The 23,852-nt window shown below is 39.4% G+C and overlaps 1 protein-coding gene across 3 annotated transcripts in view; it reads left to right on the plus strand.

Moving 5' to 3' along the window:
* Nucleotides 1–17,085: 17,085 nt before the first annotated feature.
* Nucleotides 17,086–23,852, plus strand: part of HYDIN (HYDIN axonemal central pair apparatus protein) — a 312,800-nt gene continuing 306,033 nt past the window's right edge. For all 3 annotated transcript variants that reach the window (XM_088027478.1, XM_028090615.2, XM_088027479.1), the window contains exons 1-2: nucleotides 17,086–17,237; nucleotides 19,964–20,089. In XM_088027478.1, the coding sequence (XP_087883604.1) occupies nucleotides 17,103–17,237; nucleotides 19,964–20,089 (261 nt within the window). In that variant the 5' untranslated portion in view covers nucleotides 17,086–17,102. The remainder of the gene's footprint in view (nucleotides 17,238–19,963; nucleotides 20,090–23,852) is intronic.

The raw sequence follows: 23,852 nt of genomic DNA on the forward strand, positions 1-23,852 counted from the left end.
AGTTCCTGGCTGGATCTAAGGATTTAAATGATGTCATCAGAATTCAGGCTCGTGGCACTGTTTTCATGTGTGGCTTCATTCTTTTCTTTAATTTTTTTTATTTAAAGATTTTTATTTATTTATTTGTTTGTTTATTTATTTATTTGAGAGAGAGAGTGTGTGAAACAGCATGAGAGGGGAGAGGGTCAGAGGGAGAAGCAGGCTCCCCGCTGAGCTGGGAGCCTGACGTTGGACTGGATCCCAGGACTCCGGGATCATGACCTGAGCCACCCAGGTGCCCCTCCTGTGTGGCTTCATTCTTAACAGCCTCTCTCCTCTCATAGGGGCAAGTGGGCTGCCAGGAGTTTCAAGCTCATATCCCACCTTTTGGCAACCTCAATGGAAAGAAAGCATGCCTCTTTTTCAGCAGTTCCAATAAAGTCAGAATTAAGCCTCACTGGCTCTGATTGGTTTGACTTTAGTCATTTGCCATGTCCAGAACCAATCACTATGGCCAGAGAGATGTGATATTGGAATAAGCCACTCCTGGATTGGGGTAAGGAGTGGCGTGCTTCCCTGAGGAAAAGTGATATTGATCCCTGAAGAAGGGTAAATAGATGCAGGGTAGTCAAAACTTATAAATATCTGACAAATGATTCATTTTCATAATGAAGATACCTTTGAGGGGGCACCTGGGTGGCTCGGTTAAGCATTCAACTCTTGATTTTGGTTCAGGTTATAATCTCATGTGGTGGGTGTTCAACTCTTGATTTTGGTTCAGGTTATGATCTCAGGGTCATATGATTGAACCCCCACATCGGGCTCTGTGTACTGAGTGTGGAGCCTCCTCTCCCTCTCCTCTCCCTATCCTCTCTTCCCCACCTCCCTCGAATACACTCATTCTCTCTCAATATGTCTCAAAAAATTTTTTTTTCTAAGAAAAGGTGAAGATATCTTTGAGAAAGAAAGCATAGGTGGTTTAATGATTCAGCTACTCACCCAATCATTCAACAAATATTTATTGACTCCATGCTAGGCATTATGTTAGGCAGTGTTCAGGATGAAAGGTCTCTGACCCATGGAACTTGCTCTCTGGTGAAGAAGGCAGACATAGAAATTGAGTTACAGGGTGCCTTTGGCTCAGGTCATGATCCTGGAGTCCCACGATTGAGTCATGCATCAGGCTCCCCTCTCAGCAGGGAAACAAATTTTAACTGCTTCTCCCTCTAACCCTCCCCCTTCTCCCTCTAACCCTCCCCCTTCTCGTGCTCTCTCACTCTCTCTCAAATAAATAAATAAAATCTTTAAAAAAGAAAGAAATCTACTTACACAAATTATTTACTCATTATGTGAAAAGTGAAATTGCTATGAAACTTCAGGAAAGGCTTTCTAGAGGCAGTGATGTTTCAACTGACACCTGTAGAGTGAATCTAAGTTAGCACGGGGAAGGGGGACGGAAGGAGAGAGTTCCAGAGATTTTACCTCTAAATAACCTTGTAGTTTGATCAGAGTAAACAGGGCAGCCTGACAACCTAGACTGAAGGGGACCAGAGTATACTGGTAGGGCTAATGGACTTGGAAGGAGAGGCTGGGCATTCCAGAGACAAGAACTATGCATTTTGCCATGTCATCTGAGGGTGTCTGTAATAGTGTCTCATAATTCAGATCCATACATGTATTAAGACTCTTTCTGAAAGATCTAGCTAAAGCTCAGTCTCAGTTTTAATATACGTTTTCAAAATAATTTATTGCTTTTTCTTTTGTTATTGTTCTTCAAGTGAGAAGGGGCTGGAAAATATGTCCTTGGTTGCTTGGTGGAGAAACTTAAAATGTTTACTTCTGGCCATTAAAGTTCTGCAAGTAGGTATTCATTGTTAATATAACAAGTTGACATGAATTGTTTCTCAACCTGATACCTAAAATGAATCATGATGTCAAGACATCAGCTCTATAAATCTTGGATTAGGTGGCATGAATGGATAATCCAGGTTAATTTCAGACATCTGAGCAGTGCTCTAATGTAACTTCTACCAGTCCTGGAAACTATTTGTGTTGTGCTTCATTTTTGGGTTTTATCCTCAAATTAAAAAAAAAAAAGTTCTATTTTTGCATTGGAAAATTCTTTAGGCATGGATTAGGTTTTCTCCCCTTATACCGTCTACACTTGGCAAATGAGGATTTCTGCTTCTGAGAAGGGTAGACTAGGTAGTACAGGTCTGTCCTCCTGCCGAGGACAACTAGAAAACCTGGACAGATTATCAACAGAAGCCTGCTTCAAGGCGCTAAAAGGCTAACAAGATGGTGAAGAATTATCAGGCCAGCTCTAAGAGGAACAGGGACCCAGGGAAATGAGTGCCAAACTTAGAACCCTGAGAGCATACAGATTCCAAGGAAGAAACCAGGAGACCAAAAGGTGGGGCAGTCTTTGTGGGCTAAGGCAGCAGGGATTGGTGACCAGGGCCTGCTAAGGATAGAGGGGGCCTGGTGAATACCTCTTTGAGTTTGGACCTCAAAGGGCTGCTTCAAAGGAATAGGGATGAACTGGAATTTGGCCTATGAAACCACTTGAATCAAAGAAGCCATAGAGTGGGCAAAGACATCTGCAAAGACATGTAACTGACAAAGTGCATCCAGAATATTTGAAGGACTTCTACAAATCAATAAGAAAAAGACAACCCAACAGAAAAAGTCAAGAGACTTGGACACTTCACAAGACATTTCCTAAAAGGGGACATCCAAATGGTCAATCAACATATGCAAAGGTACTCAACCTCATTAGTAATCATGGAAATGCAAATTAATACTACAGTGAGCTATGATGATACACCCACCGGATAGCCAAAATTTAGGTTGCTACTAGCAAGTGTTAGCAAGTTTGGGTGGCCCCCAGATCTGTCATAAACTGCTGGTAGGAGTATGAAATAGGTACTTTGGAAAACTGTTTAGCATTATCTACCATCTACTATGATCCAGCAATTCCATTCCTAGATATATACTCTGTTTGGCCTTGTGCACAGACAGACATTTAATAAGCCCGTTCCTAGCTGTCTTATTCACAATAGCCTCAAACTGGAAACAACCCAGATGTTAACCAGTAGTAGAATGGATTAATAAATAATTTAGAGGGGAGGGGGAGGGGGGATTGGTTAGCCCGGTGATGGGTATTAAGGAGGGCACGTACTGCATGGAGCACTGGGTGTTATACGAAAACAATGAATCGTGGATCACCACATCAAAAACTAATGATGTATTGTATGGTGACTAACATAACAAAATAAGAAAAATAAATAAATAAATAATAGTATATTTCAAACAGTGGACTATTAAACTTAAATGAAGAGAAACAGATTACAGGTATATGCAATGAAATAGATACAGTAGAACAAAAGAAGCCAGACACAGAAGATTGCATACTATGTGATTCCATTGCTTCAAATATTAAAAAAAAAAAAAAACTGGGCAAAACTATAGTGTTTGGGGATGCATACTTACGTAATAAAAGAAAGTCAAGGAAGTGATTTCTACAAAAGTGAAGATGTGATTGCCTTTAGTGGGGAGAGACAGCTTAGTGATTGAGAAGGGATGTGTGGGTCCTTTGGCAGCGGGGGGAGGGGGGGAAGGGGGTGGGTGTGCTGACCACATTCTGTTTCTTTACTGGGATGATCATTACACAGATGTTCACTTTGTAAGAAATTCGTTGAGCTGTACATTTTGGAGATACCTTTCTGTATGTATATAAAATTTCACAGTAAAATCTTTTAAAAGGGAATGTCACTTTATCTTTTATCTACCTCATTGTAACTAAAAGCAGAATTTATCAAGTGCTCAACCGGCAACAATGCTTTTCACTTAGAGATGTGACCAAGCCTGATTGCAGATGGATATGCAAAGTCAAAGTCAAAATCCAGTTGGATTTCTGGGTGCTTGTTACTGTATGCTAGAAGCCATATCACTAAGTTTCATCTTCACTCCTCAAAGCCAATATGATTTTATTTATAATTAATATAGTACTTTGCAGATAGTAGATACTCTATTAAATTGAAAGATAATTGAATTCCCATTTTGGAATTCAGGGATGGTAATCTATTTTGGAACTGTAATACTTGTATATTCTTGGTTTAAATCATGAAAGTGATGTGAATTGGGGCTCACAAATAATAAATAAGAACTTTCTGCAGCTGTGGCTCTCTCTGTTCCTGTCATTACTGTTAAAAAAAGAAAAACAGACTCCAAATGGTGTCATTTGTGCTAAGTCCATGTCAACAAACCCAGCCTTAATACCTAATGTGATTGCAGTTCCAGCCTCTCCTAGGAATGTTACCTTGAACCGGTAAATCTGGAATCACCTGGGCAGCACGAGTGAGGTCATCTACCTGATAGATCCCATCTATCCCCTACAGGAAGGTGAGGTTGCCGGAAATAACCCATTATTTTAACTTTTTATTCCTACCCCCATCTGCCTGTAAAATCCTGGTAGGGCTTTTTGGACCTCCTTTCTTTTTGCTCAACGGGATGCTGCCTAATTCATGAATAATCGAATAAAGTCAATTTGATCTTCAAATTTACTCAGTTGAATTTTGTTTTTGTTTTTGTTGTTTTTTTTAGAAAGAGAGAGCACATGCATGAGAGAGCGAGCAGGGAAGGGGTGGAGGGAGAGGGAGAGAGAATCCCATGCAGGCTGAACGCTCAGTGCAGAGCCCAATTCCAGGCTTCATCTCATGACCCTGAGACCACAACCTGAGCCAAATCCAAGAGTCAGAGGCTTAACCAACTGAGCCACCCAGGCACCCCTGAATTTTGTTTTTTTAACATTGCCTTCTTCCTATATGGCCCATACTTGGCTGTTTGACTTTTCCCCTGCCTGTGTCTGGCCTGGTTCTACAGTTTGAACAAGTTTCTAGCACTTGACATTTTTCTATGAGAAGCAGTTCTTTTTGTAATTTGAGGCCTAGGAAAATTAGTTTTCACCCTGCCTCTTGTAGTATTTTGATTTATAATACGAAAATGTATTTGGTCTTCACTCTTTCTGGTACAGAGGTCCTAAAACCTTTGGAATTTCCTAAGTGAGGAAAGCAATAAAGGGGTCTTTAGTTATGGTAATGAGCTGACTTTTGGACTCCACCTAAGAGTGAGGAGCTGGTTGCCAGGAGAACCAACCATGTGATTAGGGAATTGTAACTTTCAGTCCCCCCCCCCCCCCCCACCTCTGGGAAGGGAAGGCTGAAGGGGAGGCTGGAGGGGAGAGGGGCTGGAGGTTGAATCAGTTTTTAATGACCAGTAGTTTAATAAATCATGCCTATGTAGTAAATCCTCCATAAAAGTCCAAAAGGACAGGGTTTGGAGAGCTTCCAGATTGGTGAACATGTAGAGATTTGGGGAGAGTGGTGCCCTTGGGGAGGGCATGGAAGTTCTGCACTCCTTCCCTCATTTCTCATCCTCTGCATGTCTTCTATCTGGCTGTTCCTGAGTTATATCCTTTTATAATAAACCAGTGATCTAGTAAGTAAAATGTTTCTCTGAGTTCTGAGAGTCACTCTAGCAAATTAATCTAACCTGAGAAGGGGATCTTGGGAACCTCTGATTTATCTCTAGTTGGTCAAAAGTATAGGTAACACTCTGGGCTTGTGACTGGCATCTGGTGGTAATGGGGGAGATGGTCTTGTAGGACTGAACCCTTAACCTGTGGAATCTGATGCTATCTCTGGGTAGACAGTGTCAGAATTGAGTTGAATTGTAGTATAGCCAGCTGGTATCCTGAGAGTTGCTTGTTCGTGTGGGGAATAGTGCCTCCCTACTCCCCACCCCACTGGAATTGGTCCAGAACAAAACACATCTTCCATTTTCCTTTTCTTCAACATGGGTCAAACAAGAGGATTCTTTTCTGAAGTTTGTCTCTTTTATCTACATCGGATATAATAGGTCACACATTCTGCAGAGACAGATTATTTTAGGGAAGTATTTCAAGGAGAAGAGAGCAGAGGCCAGTGTGAAACCTACGAAATCTAAAGTAATCCAATTTAAAAGAGATAAAACAGATAGAAAACCAAGGAGCATAACAGCTTTAGAAACAGTAGAAAAACAAAAGATGAAGTAAGATTAAAAAATTAAAATTAGTCCTTTTATTCTGAGTTCCTGGAGAACCCCTTATTGACAACAAATGTCATGTTGCATTTGAGCATTTTTCCTAATTTTTTCTTTGATATTTTCCTGCTAAAATGGTGTTTTGGGGTAAAGAAACATTTATTAATGTTCCAGAATATAATTGCCCTGCCCTCACTGTAGTAGTAGCAGAAATTGAAGACATGAATGGATTCATTGCTTTTTGTTTAAACCAGACTTTCTGCTAATACTAAGAACAATTATATGCCAAATACTGTGCAAAGTGAAGTACTTTACACACATTATCTCATCTAATGCTCACATTGAACACATGGGGTAGATGTGGTAGCTGGCTTCCAAGATGGCTCCTAGTGATCGTCCCTTCCTGGTACTCGCATCCTTGTGTGGCTTCTCCCACACCGAATAAGGCTGATCGCTGGGACCAGTAGATGATGTATAAATGATGGTGTGTGACTTCTGGGTCAGAGAGGACAATTGCTGCTTTGCCCATGGTCTTTTGACTGCTTGCTCTGAAGGTAGCCAATCATCATGCCACAAGGACACTCAAGCAGCCCTGTTGAGAGACCCATGAGGAGAGAGCTGAGGTCTCCCACCAAGAGCAAGGACCACCTGCCTAGCCATGTGAGCCAGCCGTCTTGGAAATGGATTTTTCCAGCCTTAGTCAAACCTTCAGATAGCTGCAACCCTTGACTACATCTTCGACTACAACCTAAGAGACCCTAAGCCAGAATCACCTAGACCAGCGTCTTTCAAATTCCTGAATCACAGAAACTGTGAGAAGTGAGAAATGTTTTGTGTTGTTTCTGAATACTAAGTTTTGGGGCAATTTATTACATTGTAATAAGTAACTACTGTTATCTCCATTATACAGATGAGAAAACTAAGGCTTGGGAAGGTAATAAAACCCACGTCTGATGACTCCAAAACCTTTGGCCTTAACAAAAACAAAATACTTCCTTAGGGTTTATTACCACTGACAGTACCTTCTGAGAGGAAAAAAAAATTTTTTTCAAAACTATGGGAAAGCATTTGTATTCTGTCAACCTATATATTTAGTTAAACGTGTTAGAAGCATGTGGACTACTGCACTGCACGGATAAGTATGAAATGTAGTGCTTCTGATGGAAGGTCTTTGAGATTTGTTTTCATCTTCCATGTTGCTCACTGGGTAGAAAAGATTTTAACTTGTTCTGAGATTTAACCTGGGAGTACATATGCCAGTTTTTTGTTTGACTTTGCAGCAAAGGAGGGACTTGGGGATGGAAGAAGAAGGTAGGAATAAAAATGCAAGGAAATGAGTCTTTGAGAATTTAGGATGAAAGGAAAGTGAGAAGAGATATAGAGCTGAGGGATGGGGTGGAGTTCAGGTGATCATGATAGTTATTTATGTGACACATACATGTCCCCACAGTGTCTGGGGGCATTCCCTAATTTAATGATACATGTCATGAAATTCTGCCTTGGCAGGCAGCAACCCATTCTGCATTTGATCACTTTTAGACTCAGCTCCCTTGTGAGTTCCTAGAGGTGAACAAAACTCAACTTTGTGCAGAAAATTAATTTTGTGCTTAAGAATACCCTAAAACTTTTTTTTAAAAAGAATCCAGTGCTGCAAATCAGTAAGGCAGAGCTTTAATGCAAACCCCATCCTGCCCAGTCTCCCTCCTAAGAGTTAGCTGAGAATACATTTTCTTGTCTTTTCTGTGAAAGAAGATATTGTGACTTAACCTAGACTCTGTTCCATAGAAACACAGAAGGAACCCAAGGTTGACATTTAAATTAAGGAACACAAAACGAAAGAGAGAAATAGTTTTTCTGAGAAACATTTCAGTCTTATGAAAATTCTCTTTTAATGAATGCAATTTAATATTAAGTTAAATTCAAATATTAACTGAGCCTTTTTTCTTTGTATTCACACATAATCCCTACAGTCAAGCTTACATTCTGGAGGTAGAGACAGGCTTATAAGCAAATAATTGCAATACAGTGTATTACTTTCAATAATAAAGGCATATGCAAAGGACAGAATGACTGACACTCTTTGTTTGCATTAGGGAAAGCCTTACTTCTGGGGACCCTTGAGATGAGTTTTGTGGGATGAATTAGAAGTTTAGTAGGCAGATGGGGATAGGGAAGTGAGAAGAAAGGATGGGCTTATAGAAGTGTACAGAGGTATGAAATAGCCAGGTATATTTGGGGACCAAAGTCATTTGTATGGGTTAATCAATTAATTTATTACATTTATTAAATAAGCATAGGTATGAGGTACTGTACTGGACAGTGAGAATACAGTGATGGAAAAGACAAAGTTTCTGTCCTTAAGAAACTTACAGTCTATTGGCAGAGGGAGATGAATAAATAACCATGACAGGAGTGGGCATGAGATTGTAAAGAAGGGGCAGCCTTGGAGGGTCAGATAAGGCTTCCTGAAAGAGGTGGTATCTGAGCCCAGAAAGACAAGTGGAAGTTAGTGGTGGGGGTAGGGGTGCAGAAGGAAAGGGGTTCCAGGTGGTATGTACAAGTCTGGAGGTGTGTGAGCATTTGAGAGATTGTGAACTGCAAGTTGAACATTAAGTACAAGAAGAGCAAGTTCCTGGTATGTATGTCATGCTAAGAAGCTTACAGAATATCCTAGACTAAAGGATTTTAGGCAGGGAAATGACATGACCCTGTTTTCCCTTTAGAAAGGTCACTGTGGCTTCAGTGCAGAGAATGGCTAGGGAATGGGGGTGTTGTGAGGATGTGATGCTGGAGTCGAGGTCAGTTAAGAGATTGTTCTAGTCAAGACATGAGGGTTACATTAACAAAGGAGGGCTGGGATGAAAAGGAGGAGATAGATTTGTGAGATATTCAGGAGGTTGAGGCAGAATAATGTCATGATTAAGTGTGTGAACTCTGGAACCAGAGTGACTGGCTCTCCTCCCAGCTCTAGCCTTTACTAGTATGGGAACTGGGGCAGGTTACTTACCTTCTCTGTGCCTCTGGGTTTTTTAATCTGTGATTTGGGGAGAATAATTGTACCTACATCTAGTGCATAATGCTTGGAACACTGGTTTGTAGTAAGTGTTCAGTAAACATTTAGTTATTATATGACTGATTGGAGGAGAGACCGGTCATAGATGACACCTGAATTTGGGGTGTGGGCAATTGTGTGAATGGTGATTCCATTCTCAGAGGAATGCAGGAGAGAGCAGGTCTGGGGGGCATGCTGGGCTTGAGGTGGCTGGAGACACCCAGGTGGAGACATCTTGTATGCAGTGGGGTCAATGGCGTGGAGCTCAGAGGGATCTGGGGAGGCATAAATCCTCTAGAATTGCCGGAGGGCACGGAATAGAGGGGAACTCTGGAATAGCTGCTGGGGAGGGAGCTGACAATCAATAGGACGGCAGGTGTACAGGGGCCAGAGGAAGCCAGCGACTCTGAATTTGTAGTGACATGGTCTGCGCTGTTGTGTGGTTTTCTCCATCAGTCCTCGTGGCCTGGGGGTAGGAGAGAAGAGCAGATGGACTGACCCAGGATTGGAGTTTTACTGGCTGAGACAGCAAGACCTGGAGTTAGGATGTTGACAGTACTGCTCAGAGCCAGGGCCGGGGTTAAGTGAGAGATGTAGGCTGCAGAGGTGAGACTGAAGTCATGAGAAGGGGCGGGGAGCAGAAGGGGTTGAGCATGATTCTTGGACTGCTGGCCTGAGAAAGTGATCGTGGAAACCACGTGCATGTGCATGCAGGCTGTACAGGGGAACGGGGGGTGGAAAGAGATATAATGGCTATTTAATTGAAATAGAATTCAAGGAGTTTGTGAAGTTAATTTTTAAAAAATAAAAATTTCTTCTTGGTAGAAACTGAAGATTTGGCGATGTGCCTAGCTGGTACAGTAAATGCCCTAGTAACAATGTTGTTATCCAGACCTCTTCAGTTAAGAAGTTCTTTGGTTCAAAAAAAAAAAATTCTTTGGTTCATGGCTCCTTTTACCATATTTTTGACCTGAGGGTGGTCGTTAAAAGCAGGGTGTTACGGTGACTGATGGATTACATGAGTCAAGGCATTCTGGAGACGTTAATGCATTTGGCCTATTTGCATGGATTCAGGTTTGTGTTAGATATTGGAAAAGCTGGCTAGGTGATTGTCATTTTTAATAACACTCCTGAATATTGTCTAATTTACTGGTTGAGGGTTAATTAGAAATTTACAGGCATCCATTAAATACAAGGCGCTATGCTTTACAGTCTCTACCTCAAGGAGTCTATGGTCTATTAAGATCAGAATAAGCACACACATGACTGTAAAGGAGAAAGTTTTAGGTGTCATAAAAGAGAGGAAAAAGTAAGATACTGGAAGGTCAGAGATATTGAACAATCACTCCCAGCTGGTAAGATCAGAAAGAAATTGCTTTGATAAGGAACTGACATTTGAATCAGGAAGGGATCTGTGTAGAGGTAAAGAAAGGACATTGCAGTCAGAAGGAGCAGTGCGAGCAGATTTTTAGGGAAAAATACCTTAACCCTTGTAGTTAAGGAGCTGCAAAAGCATGATCCAAGTACGGCAGGCTGGAATTATAGTAAGGTATTAGTGATCAAACAGGAAAAAAACAAACAGGAAAATGGTCAAGATTTTTAAAGTACTTAAGAAATTAGTTATAGAAAGAAATCAGTTTTAGTAAAAAATACCTGAGTCATCAGATTTTAACAAGATAACTGCTTTGTATTTTGGTTTGATAAAGAGAAAGTCATTGTATTTCTCTTCTGTTGAAATAGAAGTTTAAGTCACAGCATAGCTTGTGAATACACCTTTTCTTTTTTAAAAGATTTTATTTATTTGAGAGAGCACAAGTGGGGTAGGGGGAGCAGAGGGGAGGGAGAAGCAGACTCCCTGATGAGCAGGGAGCCCCATGGGGGGCTCCATCCCAGGATGCTGAGATCATGACCTGAGCTGAAGGCAGGCACTTAACCAACTGAGCCACCCAGGCGCCCCATGAATACATCTTTTCATACTTAGAGTGCATCTGCCAGCAAAAGATACTTATTCATCAAAGGATATGCACAGTTTTTAAAGATTGCCAAAATGAAGTTACAGATTTATATGCTACTTGTAGCATGTGAATGCCCACCTTTATAACATCGTCATTAACAATGAGTTTTACCTGTCTTTTTCGCTTTTTCTTGAAAAACTTTTAAAATAAATTTTATTTTGAAATAACTGTAGGTTCACAGGAAGTTGCAAAGAAAGTACAGAGCGGTCTCATGTACCCTGGACCTCCTATTTCCCCCATGGTTACATCTTATATAACTATAGCATAATATCAAAATAAGAAAATTGTCATTGGCACAATGTATATGTATAGTTCTCTGTGAATTTATCACATGTGCAGATTTATATAACTTCCACCACAATCAAGGTACAGAAAATTCCTTTATTAGGTTTAGTAATAGCTCTAGAAATTGAACTCATCACTTAGAAGAATTGAAAAACTTACCTTTAGCAAGTTTTCTCTTATTTACCCCACCTCTATAAGCCTTAAGGTTTTGCCTGTCATCTTATTTCTTCTCTATGTGTCTATTTTATCACCACAGATATTCCCTCACCACCATCCCTAACCCCTGGCAACCACTATTTTGTTCTTCATCTCTATAATTTTATTATTTGAGACTCTTACGTAAATGGAATCCCACAGTATGCAAACTTTTGGGATTATTGTCTTTTTTCACTTCTTTTTGTCCCTGAAATCCATCCACGTTCTGTTATCAGTAGTCTGTTCCTTTTTATTGCTGAGTAATATTCTGCCCTACCATGTACCACTGTTCGGTTCACCATTCCCCTGCTGAGGGACATTTGGGTTGTGAAAGCTGCTATGAATAATCTGCACAGGATTTTGTATGTATTGATATTTTTAATTATGAAAAATTTAAAACATGCCCAAAGTGGAGAGAATAGTATAGTCTTCAACGGTTGTCAGTATTCTCCCATTCTTATTTCTTCTGTCTTCTTCCCTTGCACACCCACGCTTGCGTTCATATACCCCCCACACATTTTTTCCTGGAGTATTATAATGTAAATCTCAGACATAATTTCCCTTTACCTGTAAATGCTACATATCTTTAACAGATAAGAACATTCTTTTAAAAAATTCATACCCCTAGTACCATTATCCTACCAAAGAACCGGTAATTATTTTATATCATCTATTATTCATTTATTTGAATCCTGATCCAAATGAAGTGCACCCTTGCATTTGGTTGGTTTGGAACTCTTTTAATTTATACTCTAACCGTCCCCTGCCCACAACTCTCTGATGCTATTTATTAGTTGAATAAAGTAGGTCATTTTCCTATAACATTTCCCACATTCTTGATTTGGCTTAATTGTATTCCTCCAGAATATGCTTGTTCCTCCATTTCCTGTGTCTCCTGCAGCCTGTCTGGTAAGGTCTAGAGGTGTAATTAGATTTTTGTTAATAGTCCTACATAGCTGGTGCTGTGTAGTGTATCATGTGTGGAGGCACGTGGTATGTCTGGTTTTCATGCATTTAACGTTAAGATTGGTTCAGAGGGCTCTGCTGTTGTTAGCCTGATTGAGCCATTATAGAGTTCTTCAGCAACATCTTTCCTAATGGTTTTAGCATTGATGATCTTTTGTTTCATTAGGGGCTACATAATGGTCATCATTTTTCTGTTGTTTCTTCTGAGTTTATTAGGTGGAATTCCTTTATGAAGAATCATTTTCCTTCCTTAACTATTTGGTTAACTTGCAATGCAGTTTGTACCAAAAAAGTGCACGATAAATGGTTCTTTCCTTTTATTATTTCCAAAATAATTAGTTTAGTGCCATCGCAACTTCCAAAGGTGACCAATGATTTTTTTAGTATCATTTGAACTTAAATTTTTAGAGACTTATCCATTGCAGACTTAAAAAAAAAATTCAAATTGTCCTATCTTTGGTGAATGGGAACTCCTCCTGGGTCCTTTAGACACAACCCCAGGGGCCTTTGATAATGTCCTTGTTTATAGTAAAATAGAATGTTCCAAGTTCATCTTATACATTTCATGCCTCAGACCTCAAATTACCCATTTCTCCAAGGAGCTGTGGTTCCTTTTAGTGGGAAGTGGTATTTAGAGGCCACGATATGTCCTTGACTATTATTGCTTACTGGGCCTTCATTGTTTCTGGGCTCCTTCAGTAGGTAGATTATTTAAAAGAAAATAATCATGAGCCCACACTTGGTTTCAATTTAAATGTAAGATTATAGGGTTTCTTAATATAAAAATTTCCTTGGTTTTATTTTTTTCTTAAGCTGAATTGTTTGGTTCCTAACAATATTGCTTTAACTACTTGTTTTAAAAATATTATTACTGGGGCACCTTGCTGGCTCAGTCAGTAGAACATGCAAACTCTTGATCTTGAGGTTGTGAGTTCAAGCCCTGTGTTGGGCCTAGAGCAAAATATATATATATATTATTACTAATATTATGACTAACAATAAGACACTATTTAATGAACACAGTCATAATACTGTGTTTTAAGTTCAGTTGGAGTAACTGTTTTCTCTTTGTGGTTATGACACCAGCTTGATATACAGCAACGTTCATTTCTTTCAGTTGACTTTCAGTTTTATGAATTGATTTTTTTAGGGGCGCCTGCGTGGCTCAGTCAGTTGAACGACTGACTCTTGCTTTCAGCTTGGGTCATGATCTCAGGGTCGTGAGATGGAGCCCCATGTTGGGCTCTGCACTCAGCATGGAGTCTGCTTGGTATTCTCTCTCTCCCTCTGCCCCTTCTGCTTGTGCGTGCTTTCTGTCTCTCAAATAAACAAATCTTAAAAAAAAAAAAAAAAAAGAGTTGGTTTTTAAGTGTTTTAAAATGTATTTTTAATAACTTTGTTGAGATAAAACTCACATACCATACAATTCACCCTTAAGGTGTATTTACAACTCAACAGTTTTTAGTGTATTAACAAATATGTGTAATCATCACCACAGTCAATTTTAGAACAATTGTCATCTTAGTAAGATATCCCATACCTTTTAGCCATCATCCCCTGCCCCATCCCTTCATTTCTTCCAGCCCTAGGCAACCACTAATTTATTTTTTCTCTCTAGAGATTTCCCCATTCTGGACAGTTCATGTGCATAGACTCATAGAATACGTGGTCTTTTTTAACTGGCTTATTTTCCTGAGCATAATGTTTTTGAGGTTCGTCCATGTCTCTGTGATCCAAGGGGGTATTTCAGCCTCACCCCTGGGTTCTGGGATTTTCACAAAGGCATCTTGTCTATGGATAGTTTCTCATTGGTCTTTTTGTGAGAGATTGAAGTTGGCAATCACCTATTTCACCGTGTTGGTGACATCACTTCCCATATTACCTTGTATCAATTATACGCATTAGAGCTGATTTATTGTCTTTCTCTGTTTAGTATGTCTTCTTTGCTTTTTCTAATTTCTTTTGGTATTTAGGAAGGTTTACCTTTTTTTTTTTTTTTTTAGATTTTATTTATTTGACAGAGAGAGACACAGTGAGAGAAGGAACACAAGCAGGGGGAGTAGGAGAGGGAGAAGCAGGCTTCCCGCTGAGCAGGGAGCCCAATGCAGGGCTCGATGCCAGGACTCTGGGATCACGACCTGAGCCAAAGGCAGACGCTTAACATCTGAGCCACCCAGGCGCCCCTAGGAAGGTTTACTTTTATGTTTAGTAGTTTTTTGGTGTATAAACCCTTTAAAATGGCTACATTAGTAATTTATTGCTATATAATAAATTACCCCAAAATTAGTAGCTTAAAACAGTGAATATTAGTGTTCTCACAGTTTCTATGGGTCAGGAATCTAGGTGTGGCTTACTAGTTGGGTGCCTCCTCCTCAGTGTCTGTTATGCAATCTGTAGGCAAGCTGTTGCCTGGGCCTGCAGTCATCTAAAGGCTCAAATGGGGCTGGCAAATCTTCCTTCAAGCTCATTCACAGGGTTGTTGGAAGGCCTCAGAAGACTCACTTCCAAGATGACTCATGTCATTGCTAGCAGGCTTGGTCCCTCACCACATGGGCCTCTCTCTAAGCTTTCTGAGTGTCTGCCCAATGTGGCAGCTAATGATCTGAGAGAGAGCCAGATACCCAAGATGGAACCAAGTCTCTTTAATCTCAGAAGTGACATCCATAACTTGTGCTGTATTATATTTGTTAGAATACCTAAGGACAGCCCACACTCAAGGGCAGGGGTTTACACAAATACATGAGTGCTTGGAAGCAGGCGTCACTGACTGCCATCGTATGGGCTTTTTACTATAATTCCCATAAGCCCCTTTATTCTACCTGGTGAAATAGTTTGACTCCTACCTATTACTTATACAGGTATTAATGATCTTGTTCTACTTTTGACTTTATTTCTATTTTTTACTTTTCTTTTAAAATTGCATTCTTTCAACTTTGTCAGAAAATATGTTTAAATTCTATTTTCTGCTCATGTCTTCAACTTCATTATTAAAGTTAGCTCTACAATTAAATACATGAAATGTTCATTTTCAGTCATTTTGCTGAGTTTCCCCAGTCACCTATTGGTTGGTTGAAGCCCATCCTCTAGTAGATTCCTCAGGAAGGGAACTTGTTTACAATTTTCCCTGAGCTTTTACATGTTCAAAACTCCCTTTCTGTAACTTCAGTAATTGAGGGAGAGCTTGGATTTATACAAAATGCTTGGTTCACATTTTTTAAAATTTTTGGAAAACATTGTCCTCCATTTTCCCATTTCATAGGTTACTTTTCCAAGGTCCAATGACATCTAATTCTCTTGCCCCTGTAAGTTATTTTACCTTTTTGCCTGGAGGCTGTGCGGAGTTTAAAAATTTCTCTAAACATCTAATAGTTGTGCTAAGATAGGACTCAGAGTTGACCATCTGGGTCTGTTTTCACAGGCACCTACCAGTTCCTTTTCATTATGTTTTCTTTTATTTATGGAAACCTTTTTATTGGATGATAGTTTTAAATATTAGTTCCACTCCAGAACTTTATTTTTCTTCTTCATGGGCTCCAGTTATAGTGTGTTGGGTCTTCTTTTGACTGTCTCCTATTTCAATCATTTGTTCTCTGATTTTTTTTTTTTTCTTTTTTAAACATTTCATATTCATTTCCTTGGGTGTTTTACTGCTTTACTTCCGTGTACCTTATTACATTTTCATTCAGATCTATTTTTCTTTCTGCACCTCTTTCCTCACTGTTTTGGTCTGGTAATGACTTATTGTCCTGTGAGCTTTTTAATGACTTTTATGGTTTTTTACTTGACATTATATCCAAGCATTTTTAGTTTTTGTTTGTTTGTGTTTTTTGGGCACAGAGTTGGATAAACTAGCTGGCTATTACTGAAAACAGAAATCCCCACTTAGTCATAAATGGGCCTCCACAGTTGCAAGTGTCCTACTACAAGGCATAAAGAAAGATATGTAGAGGGGAGATGTCCTATCTCTTTGATTTGGAGATATGGAGTGGCTGTTTAATGACTTATTTATGACTATAAACTTCAAAAATTCTCCAGAAACTTCCTTTTCCTTGTCTTATCTCATGCTACTTTTTTAGTCTCTGCCCAGCTTGAAGGCCTGAAGCCTTGTGTTTTTTATGTTTGGAGGGTGTCATGAGAGAGAATTGTTCAGTAAGTATAAAGTAGCAAACTATGAAGTGTTTTTATTGAGCAGTGTTTATTTGTTTATCTGGGAGGATAAAAGTACCAAATGTAGGAACTGCTTGTATTTTCAGGTCTTCCCTGAGCTTGGTCCAGAATCACTTGGTTTGTCTAAAAGGAATCCTAGATTTTGGGATAAGGCTAAAGCTGGACTGATTACATGGAACAGACTCCTCTAGTTAAGGCATTTGTTACAAGTATTTGATGTATTTTTGAAGATTAGTCTTTTCTAAACCTTTTTTATTTGAGAAAGCTTTTAAAAAATTGTGACCTGTATTCAGGAATTAACTGTATTTGTTCTAAAACTTTTTTTTTTTTCACTTCTAGATGAATGAAGGAAATAACTAAAAATGACCAGTAGAAGACTCGAGGAGTCTATGGGGGCCGTACAGATGGGGTTAGTCAGAATGCTGAAAGGATTCCAAAGCAAGGTTCTACCACCCTTGAGTCCAAGGGTGGTTACAAAAGAAGAAGCAAATCGAATGGTAATGTACCTGAGACTTTTAAGTGTAAAATACTTAATGCAGTCTCCTCAGGAGGATGACAGTGGCTACTTGGCATTCTCAGAAATCAAACAGAGAATTACTGGCTGATAATACCAATTTAGATAACATGGCAGCTTGCTGCAGAGCAGAGGTACCTCTTAAAAGCCAGGGAAGTTTTTGAAATTACATGCCTCAGAGTAGAGACTTGAATTGCTTAAGTTAATCAGTTGAAGTAAGACTATGCAAGGAAATTATTACGGTTTTCTAAATGTTAGGTTGAACCCTATGAGACTGTCATTTGTGTAGTTCAAAAACAATGAGGTATCAGAATTTCATAGGGTTTGACCTCAACAGTATATTACCTGTTGCTTGGCAAGAATTATTTCTGTTTGCATATTTGTAGAATAGAATGATGACTATATGGTATCAAAGAAAAATGCATTTTTCTCTGTCCTTTAAAATAAAACATATTTCTAGCTTTAAAGAGTTACAATAACTTGGTGAGAATGGAATTATAAAGTACATGCTATAGAAAATATCAGTAACAATTTACAGGGTTCAAGAGAGTATTCACCAAATTTTAAAAACCGGTCTCAAATTATGTTCTAGGAGAAAAGTAAAACCTATCATCCCTCTCCTTTGGGGTGGTTATCATTTCATATTTAAAGTAACTCCTGACTTTTTGCTTTTAAGACTTCAGTATTTTTTTTTAAAGATTTTATTTATTTATTTGAGACAGAGAGAGGGCACAAGGGAAGGCAGAGGGAGAAGCAGACTCCCCACTGAGCGGGGAGCCGGATGCGGGGCTCAATCCCAGGACCCTGGGATCACAACCTGAGCCAAAGGCAGATGTTTAACTGACTGAGCCACCCAGGCGCCCCAAGACTTCATTATTTTTATTTATACTGTGACACAGCTGATATCTCTTAACATTTTAGTATTGTAATCTGGGTTCCAATCAAAAAGAACCTAAAAAACCAAGTAAGCAGCATTAGAAATATGCCTTCATTTATATGGATTCAATCACAGAAATTAATTCTGTAGGGATTTTGAAGAGCATTGATTTTAACCCAAGGTGAAACGAATCAGCTAAATTATATACCTCTGGATGTTTTAAAAAAGTCTTGGGTACATACTTAAGCATTATGTTGCTGTGAATGATTATCATCCCCTTGCATATAAAGTAAACCCTGGAACATTCCAGAACAACAATAAGCAAATAATAGTGTTTGGTCCTGGGTAAATAAGCCTTGTTGGGTTATTTAAATGATTTTATTTAAATGATAGGTTACATTTTTTTCTCATAACATTGGAAAGTGTTAAAGCATTTTGTGTTCCTGTTTGGGAGTGTGAATATGAGTGGCTGCTGAAACTGCTGATGGGCTTAGGGCTCTTTTAAAACTGGAGGGTGTTACGCTGAGTGAAATAAGTCAATCAGAGAAAGACATGTATCATATGACCTCACTGATATGAGGAATTCTTAATCTCAGGAAACAAACTGAGGGTTGCTGGAGTGGTGGGGGGTGGGAGGGATGGGGTGGCTGGGTGATAGACATTGGGGATGGTATGTGCTATGGTGAGCGCTGTGAATTGTGCAAGACTGATGAATCACAGATCTGTACCTCTGAAACAAGTAATGCAATATATGTTAAGAAAAAAAAGAAGAAGAAGATAGCAGGAGGGGAAGAAGGAAGGGGAGTAAATCGGAGGGGGAGACGAACCATGAGAGACGATGGACTCTGAAAAACAAACTGAGGGTTCTAGAGGGGAGGGGGGTGGGGGGATGGGTTAGCCTGGTGATGGGTATTAAAGAGGGCACGTTCTGCGTGGAGCACTGGGTGTTATGCACAAACAATGAATCGTAGAACACTACATCAAAAACTAATGATGTAATGTATGGTGATTAACATAACAATAAAAATTCATATTCCAAATAAAAAAATTAAAAAAAAAACAAGGTCAAAATGTGCTCCTGTGATTTCTAAGAAGTTCAAACTCATTCCTAAGCTGTGCAGTCACACTCCCTAGATCCTTTCCATTTCACAAGATTCCTCTTTAACCTACTATTATAGTGGGATAGCTAAACACCCAAATGCTTTGCTTGTTTGTTGTAGCTTCAGTTGAGAAATAGAAGCATTTCACATTCCTCAGCTCTGAAAACTAGAAGTGATTTTGGAAGCAGAGTTGTATGCTCAGATGCATCTTCTGAGTGTAAATGTTAAGCTCTTTGGATATGTTCCTCTGCAATTTCTTTTTTTTTTCAATATTTTATTTATTTATTTGACAGAGAGAGACGGAATACAAGCAGGGGGAGTGGGAGAGGGAGAAATAGGCTCCCTGCTGAGCAGGGAGCCCGATGCTGGACTCGATCCCAGGACCCTGGGATCATGACCTGAGCTGAAGGCAAACGTTTGATGACTGAGCCACCCAGGCGCCCCTCCTGTGCAATTTCTTGACTCCCCACCCCCAGTTACTTTTGTGTAATTTCTTCAAAATCACAAGGAAACTGCAACCACATGTCATTTCAAATTAGTGTGCAAAGAGCTTAAAAGTGCACAGGTACTTCTCTTATATTATTTAATTTAAATATTTCATAATGGAACTTAGTGGCATTCCAGAATTATCCTGAAAGCTGAAAACACAAATTATTCATTACTGGCACTCATGAAAACACTTTTTCAGTATAACCATTTATGAATCTTCAGCTGTTTTGTTTTAAATTCTAGCTGACACCCTCAGAGTTCCTGAAGGAAATGTCCCTCACCACAGAGCAGAGACTGGCTAATACACGTTTGATGTGCCGACCACAGATCATCGAACTTTTAGATATGGGGGAAACAACGCATCAAAAGGTAGCTGCCTTCTGTCATACTTGCTTATGAGGCAGGCCCTGTAACTATGTGAGCATTCTAGAACAACAGGAACTAAGTAATGGTTATTGTTTCTGGGCTCATTCCTTATTGCGTTTGTGTTATATATTCTTGTTCTACTTCTGTTGATCTTGATATCTGTGATTTAATATGGAGAGAATTATAATTAATAAGTACAAATAACTTTTGACTAGTCACATTTCTTAGCTACTTCCGGACACTATTGTTTACAAATCAGGAGTAGTTCAAAGGATTATAGTAGCCAAATCCAGTTAATTCATCTTCTTAACACAACAAGAAATCCCATTCTTCCCTGAGCTGTCATCACTAGAAACGGAGAAGGTGGAATTGTTTATTAAAGGAGGCATTTGTTGTCTCTTCTGGCTCACTTCCAATAGCAAATGTATCCTTTTAGTCTCTAAAGAACAGTTATTTTAACCTGTTTCTATATTCTCATGTAAACCATGTATTCTGGGCTTTAGAAGCATATGATTATAAAATAAGGTCTTATTTCCTACTTTTAAATTAATTTCTTGAATTAGATGCTTTCCTTTTTATGTACAAATTATGGTGAACCTCCATCAGCCAAACTGATGGAGATCTGCCTCCTCTCAAAGGCTTCCCCGGGCTATTCCTGAGAGATTTTCAGAGATCTTTCCCACGTGATGAGTGAGTTCCTGAGGCTCTTTTGCTCTCACTGTAGCCCCATTGCCTCCCCTGTATAGGATCTGCACAAAATTTGTTCTTCCTCTGAATACTGCTAGCTTTCGTTATTGTTTCTTCTCTCCTTTGAGGGCAGGAACATGGCTTCTCCCGGTGCTAACTCATCCTGATCAAGAGCTGTTTGCTCCTTTCCCATAGTGTAACTGAGACGAGGCTATGCATACTTTCCTGCATGTACCGCTTGTGTGTGTTTTAATGTATTTTGGCCCCTGCTATGAAGGATGACAAAATTCGTATACTTTACTCTATCTCATCATTTCTCTTCTTTCTTTCTCAACTCATTTGGTTATTTTTACTTTATTTTCTGGAGTTTCATTTGTTCTTAGTTGGGCGACAGTCCTCTTCTACCAATATCTTCAAGAAGAGCCTATGGACATTATACTTCCTTGGTTTTGTTTGACAGTATTTGCCTATTGCCTTTATGCTGAACTTCAGATTTGTTAGGTATAAAGTTCTTGGGTCACACATTTTCCCCATATAAGCTGTGCAGTCATTTTCCTCACTACCTTCTGGCTTTAATGGTAAGCAGAAATATGATTTATAATGGTATGCAGAAGTATGATGATGCCAGCTTGATTTACCCCACTATAGATACATAAATCTTTTAGCTCTTATGCCCAAAGACTATTTGTTCTAATTTAATATCCAGTAATTTTATTAGGATGTGACTAAACTTTTCCTGAGGTACTGTGTGTCTTTAGTTTACTTCTAGAAAGTTCTTCTTGAATTACCCAATATTTGTTCTTGCCATTTTTGGTTCTTCTCTTGAGGAATATCAGTTATGAACATGTTGGACCTTCTTTGTCTGCCCTTCTACATCTTGTATTCCCTTTGCCATCCATTTTTAATTTTCTGTTCATTTCCATTTCATTGTAATTATATCCATCAGACTATCCTCTGTGTCACTTACTTTGAGTTTTGTGCATATGTGTTTCTCTTATAATTCGTCCTTTAGCTTGACCAGTTTGGCCCTTCTGAGTGGTCGCACAGCATTTGACTCAATGTCTCTCTCTCTTTTTTTTTAAATATTTTACGTATTTATTTGACAGAGAGAGAGACAGCGAGAGAGGGAACACAAGCAGGGGGAGCGGGAGCGGGAGCGGGAGAAGCAGGCTTCCCGTTGAGCAGGGAGCCCGATGCGGGGCTCGATCCCACGACCCGGGGATCATGACCTGAGCTGAAGGCAGTCAGTGTCTGTTTTTTGTAGGTACAAAATTTATTATTTATTTACTTGTAGCTCAGATACCATATTCCTTTGATTTTCTTCCTACTTCACTGGTTGTTTTCTTCTTATTTTATTTTTTGGATCTCTCTCCTGTTCCTGATCACTAAATTTTGGGGCTCCCCTGGACTTGGTCCTTGAAGTTGTTTCTCTTCTGAACTCATTCTTTAGGTGACCCCCTTCTAGGAGCAGGCTTTAAATTCTACTTTTTTTTTTTTTTAAAGATTTTATTTATTTATTTGACAGAGAGACACAGCGAGAGAAGGAACACAAGCAGGGGGAATGGGAGAGGGAGAAGCAGGCTTCCTGCCGAGCAGGGAGCCCGATGTGGGACTTGATCCCAGGACCCTGGGATCATGACCTGAGCCAAAGGCAGACGCTTAACTGACTGAGCCACCCAGGTGCCCCTAAATTCTACTTTTTAAATGATTACTTTCACAACTATTTCTCTTGGTATGGCCTATCCTCTGAACTCAGGATCACATATTCAGCCCAGTGAATGCTTGGTAGCTCAGAAATGTGTTACTTTCCTTCCCTAAAAACATGACCTCTTCTCCTTTGTCTCCTCCATCTAGTATATAGTAACCCCCATTTATCTATTTCCTCAGGCCAGAAACCTACCTTGGGATTATCTCTGATGCCTCTTTTTTTTCTTGCATCTTATATGAAATCCAATGACAAGTGCTGTAAACTTCTACTTTCACAAATATAGCTTTACTCAAACTGCTTCTCACCACCTGCACCAGTACCCTCCCAGTTCAAGCCACCATCCTCTAGACTACTGAAATAGTCTCCCTGTTTCCATCTCATTGCCCCATCATCAATTCTGCACAAAAAGGAAAGAATGATTTTTAAAATGTAAATTAGAATATGTTACTTCCATGTGTAAAGCCATCCAACAGCTTCCTATTGCCCTCAGAGTTATAGGGTACTACATCATTTAATCCTATTTCCCTCATAGATCTCTTTTTCTTCCACTCTTCCCTAGCTCATTCTCTTCTAGCTGTACCCTCCTCTTGTTGCTCTTCAAACACTCAATGATGATCCGCACCTCAGGGCCTTTGCACTTGCTATTCCTTATAACTGTAATGCTATTGTCTCAGATCTTTGCAGGACTTGCTTAGATCTCTACTTGGATGTCCTTTCCTCAGAGAGGCCATCCCTTGACATCTATTGAAAAGAGCATACAACCTGCATTCACTCTGTCTCCTTGTTCTTTAGTTTTCTCCATAGCCAAATCACTGCCTGATCTCATTATTATACAATTCTTTATTTTTTTATCCATTATCTGTTTTTTAATCTATTTCCCCAAGAATGTCAGCAAGGGCTTTGTTGGCTTTGTTTACTACTGTGTGCTTAACATTTGGAAAATACTGGAAACTCAATTAATTGGTATTTATTGAGTGAACACATGGATTTTTCCTCACTTTGATTGCTTAGGTCCTCCCTGCCTCTTACTTATTTGCTTTGTGCTTTCAGAATTTTTCCATTATGTCTTTTGCATTTATAGTGAAACAGTGTAGCCAGTATTTTCATTGCTTCATGGCAACTTTCCTGTTAACTGTTTTTCACTTGCCATTTTCTTTATTCCTTTGTTTTTCCTTGAATTTTTTTTATAGATCTTGATTTATCATTACTATTATTGTTATTGTTACCACTCATTTTTGGAGGAAAGAAGGACATTTTTCCTGGATTTGCGATCTGCAGGCAATTCCTGTTGGGGCAGGTCCTGGCGGTGTCCCAGACCAGCAGACATCCTTCATGAGTCTCAGCATAGCGTTTTATGAAGGAGGATTGTGT

The sequence above is a fragment of the Eumetopias jubatus genome, unplaced genomic scaffold, assembly GCF_037043125.1.
Source record: "Eumetopias jubatus isolate StellerSeaLion01/CBP00866 unplaced genomic scaffold, mEumJub1_p1.0 scaffold_10, whole genome shotgun sequence".
NCBI lineage: Eukaryota > Metazoa > Chordata > Mammalia > Carnivora > Otariidae > Eumetopias > Eumetopias jubatus.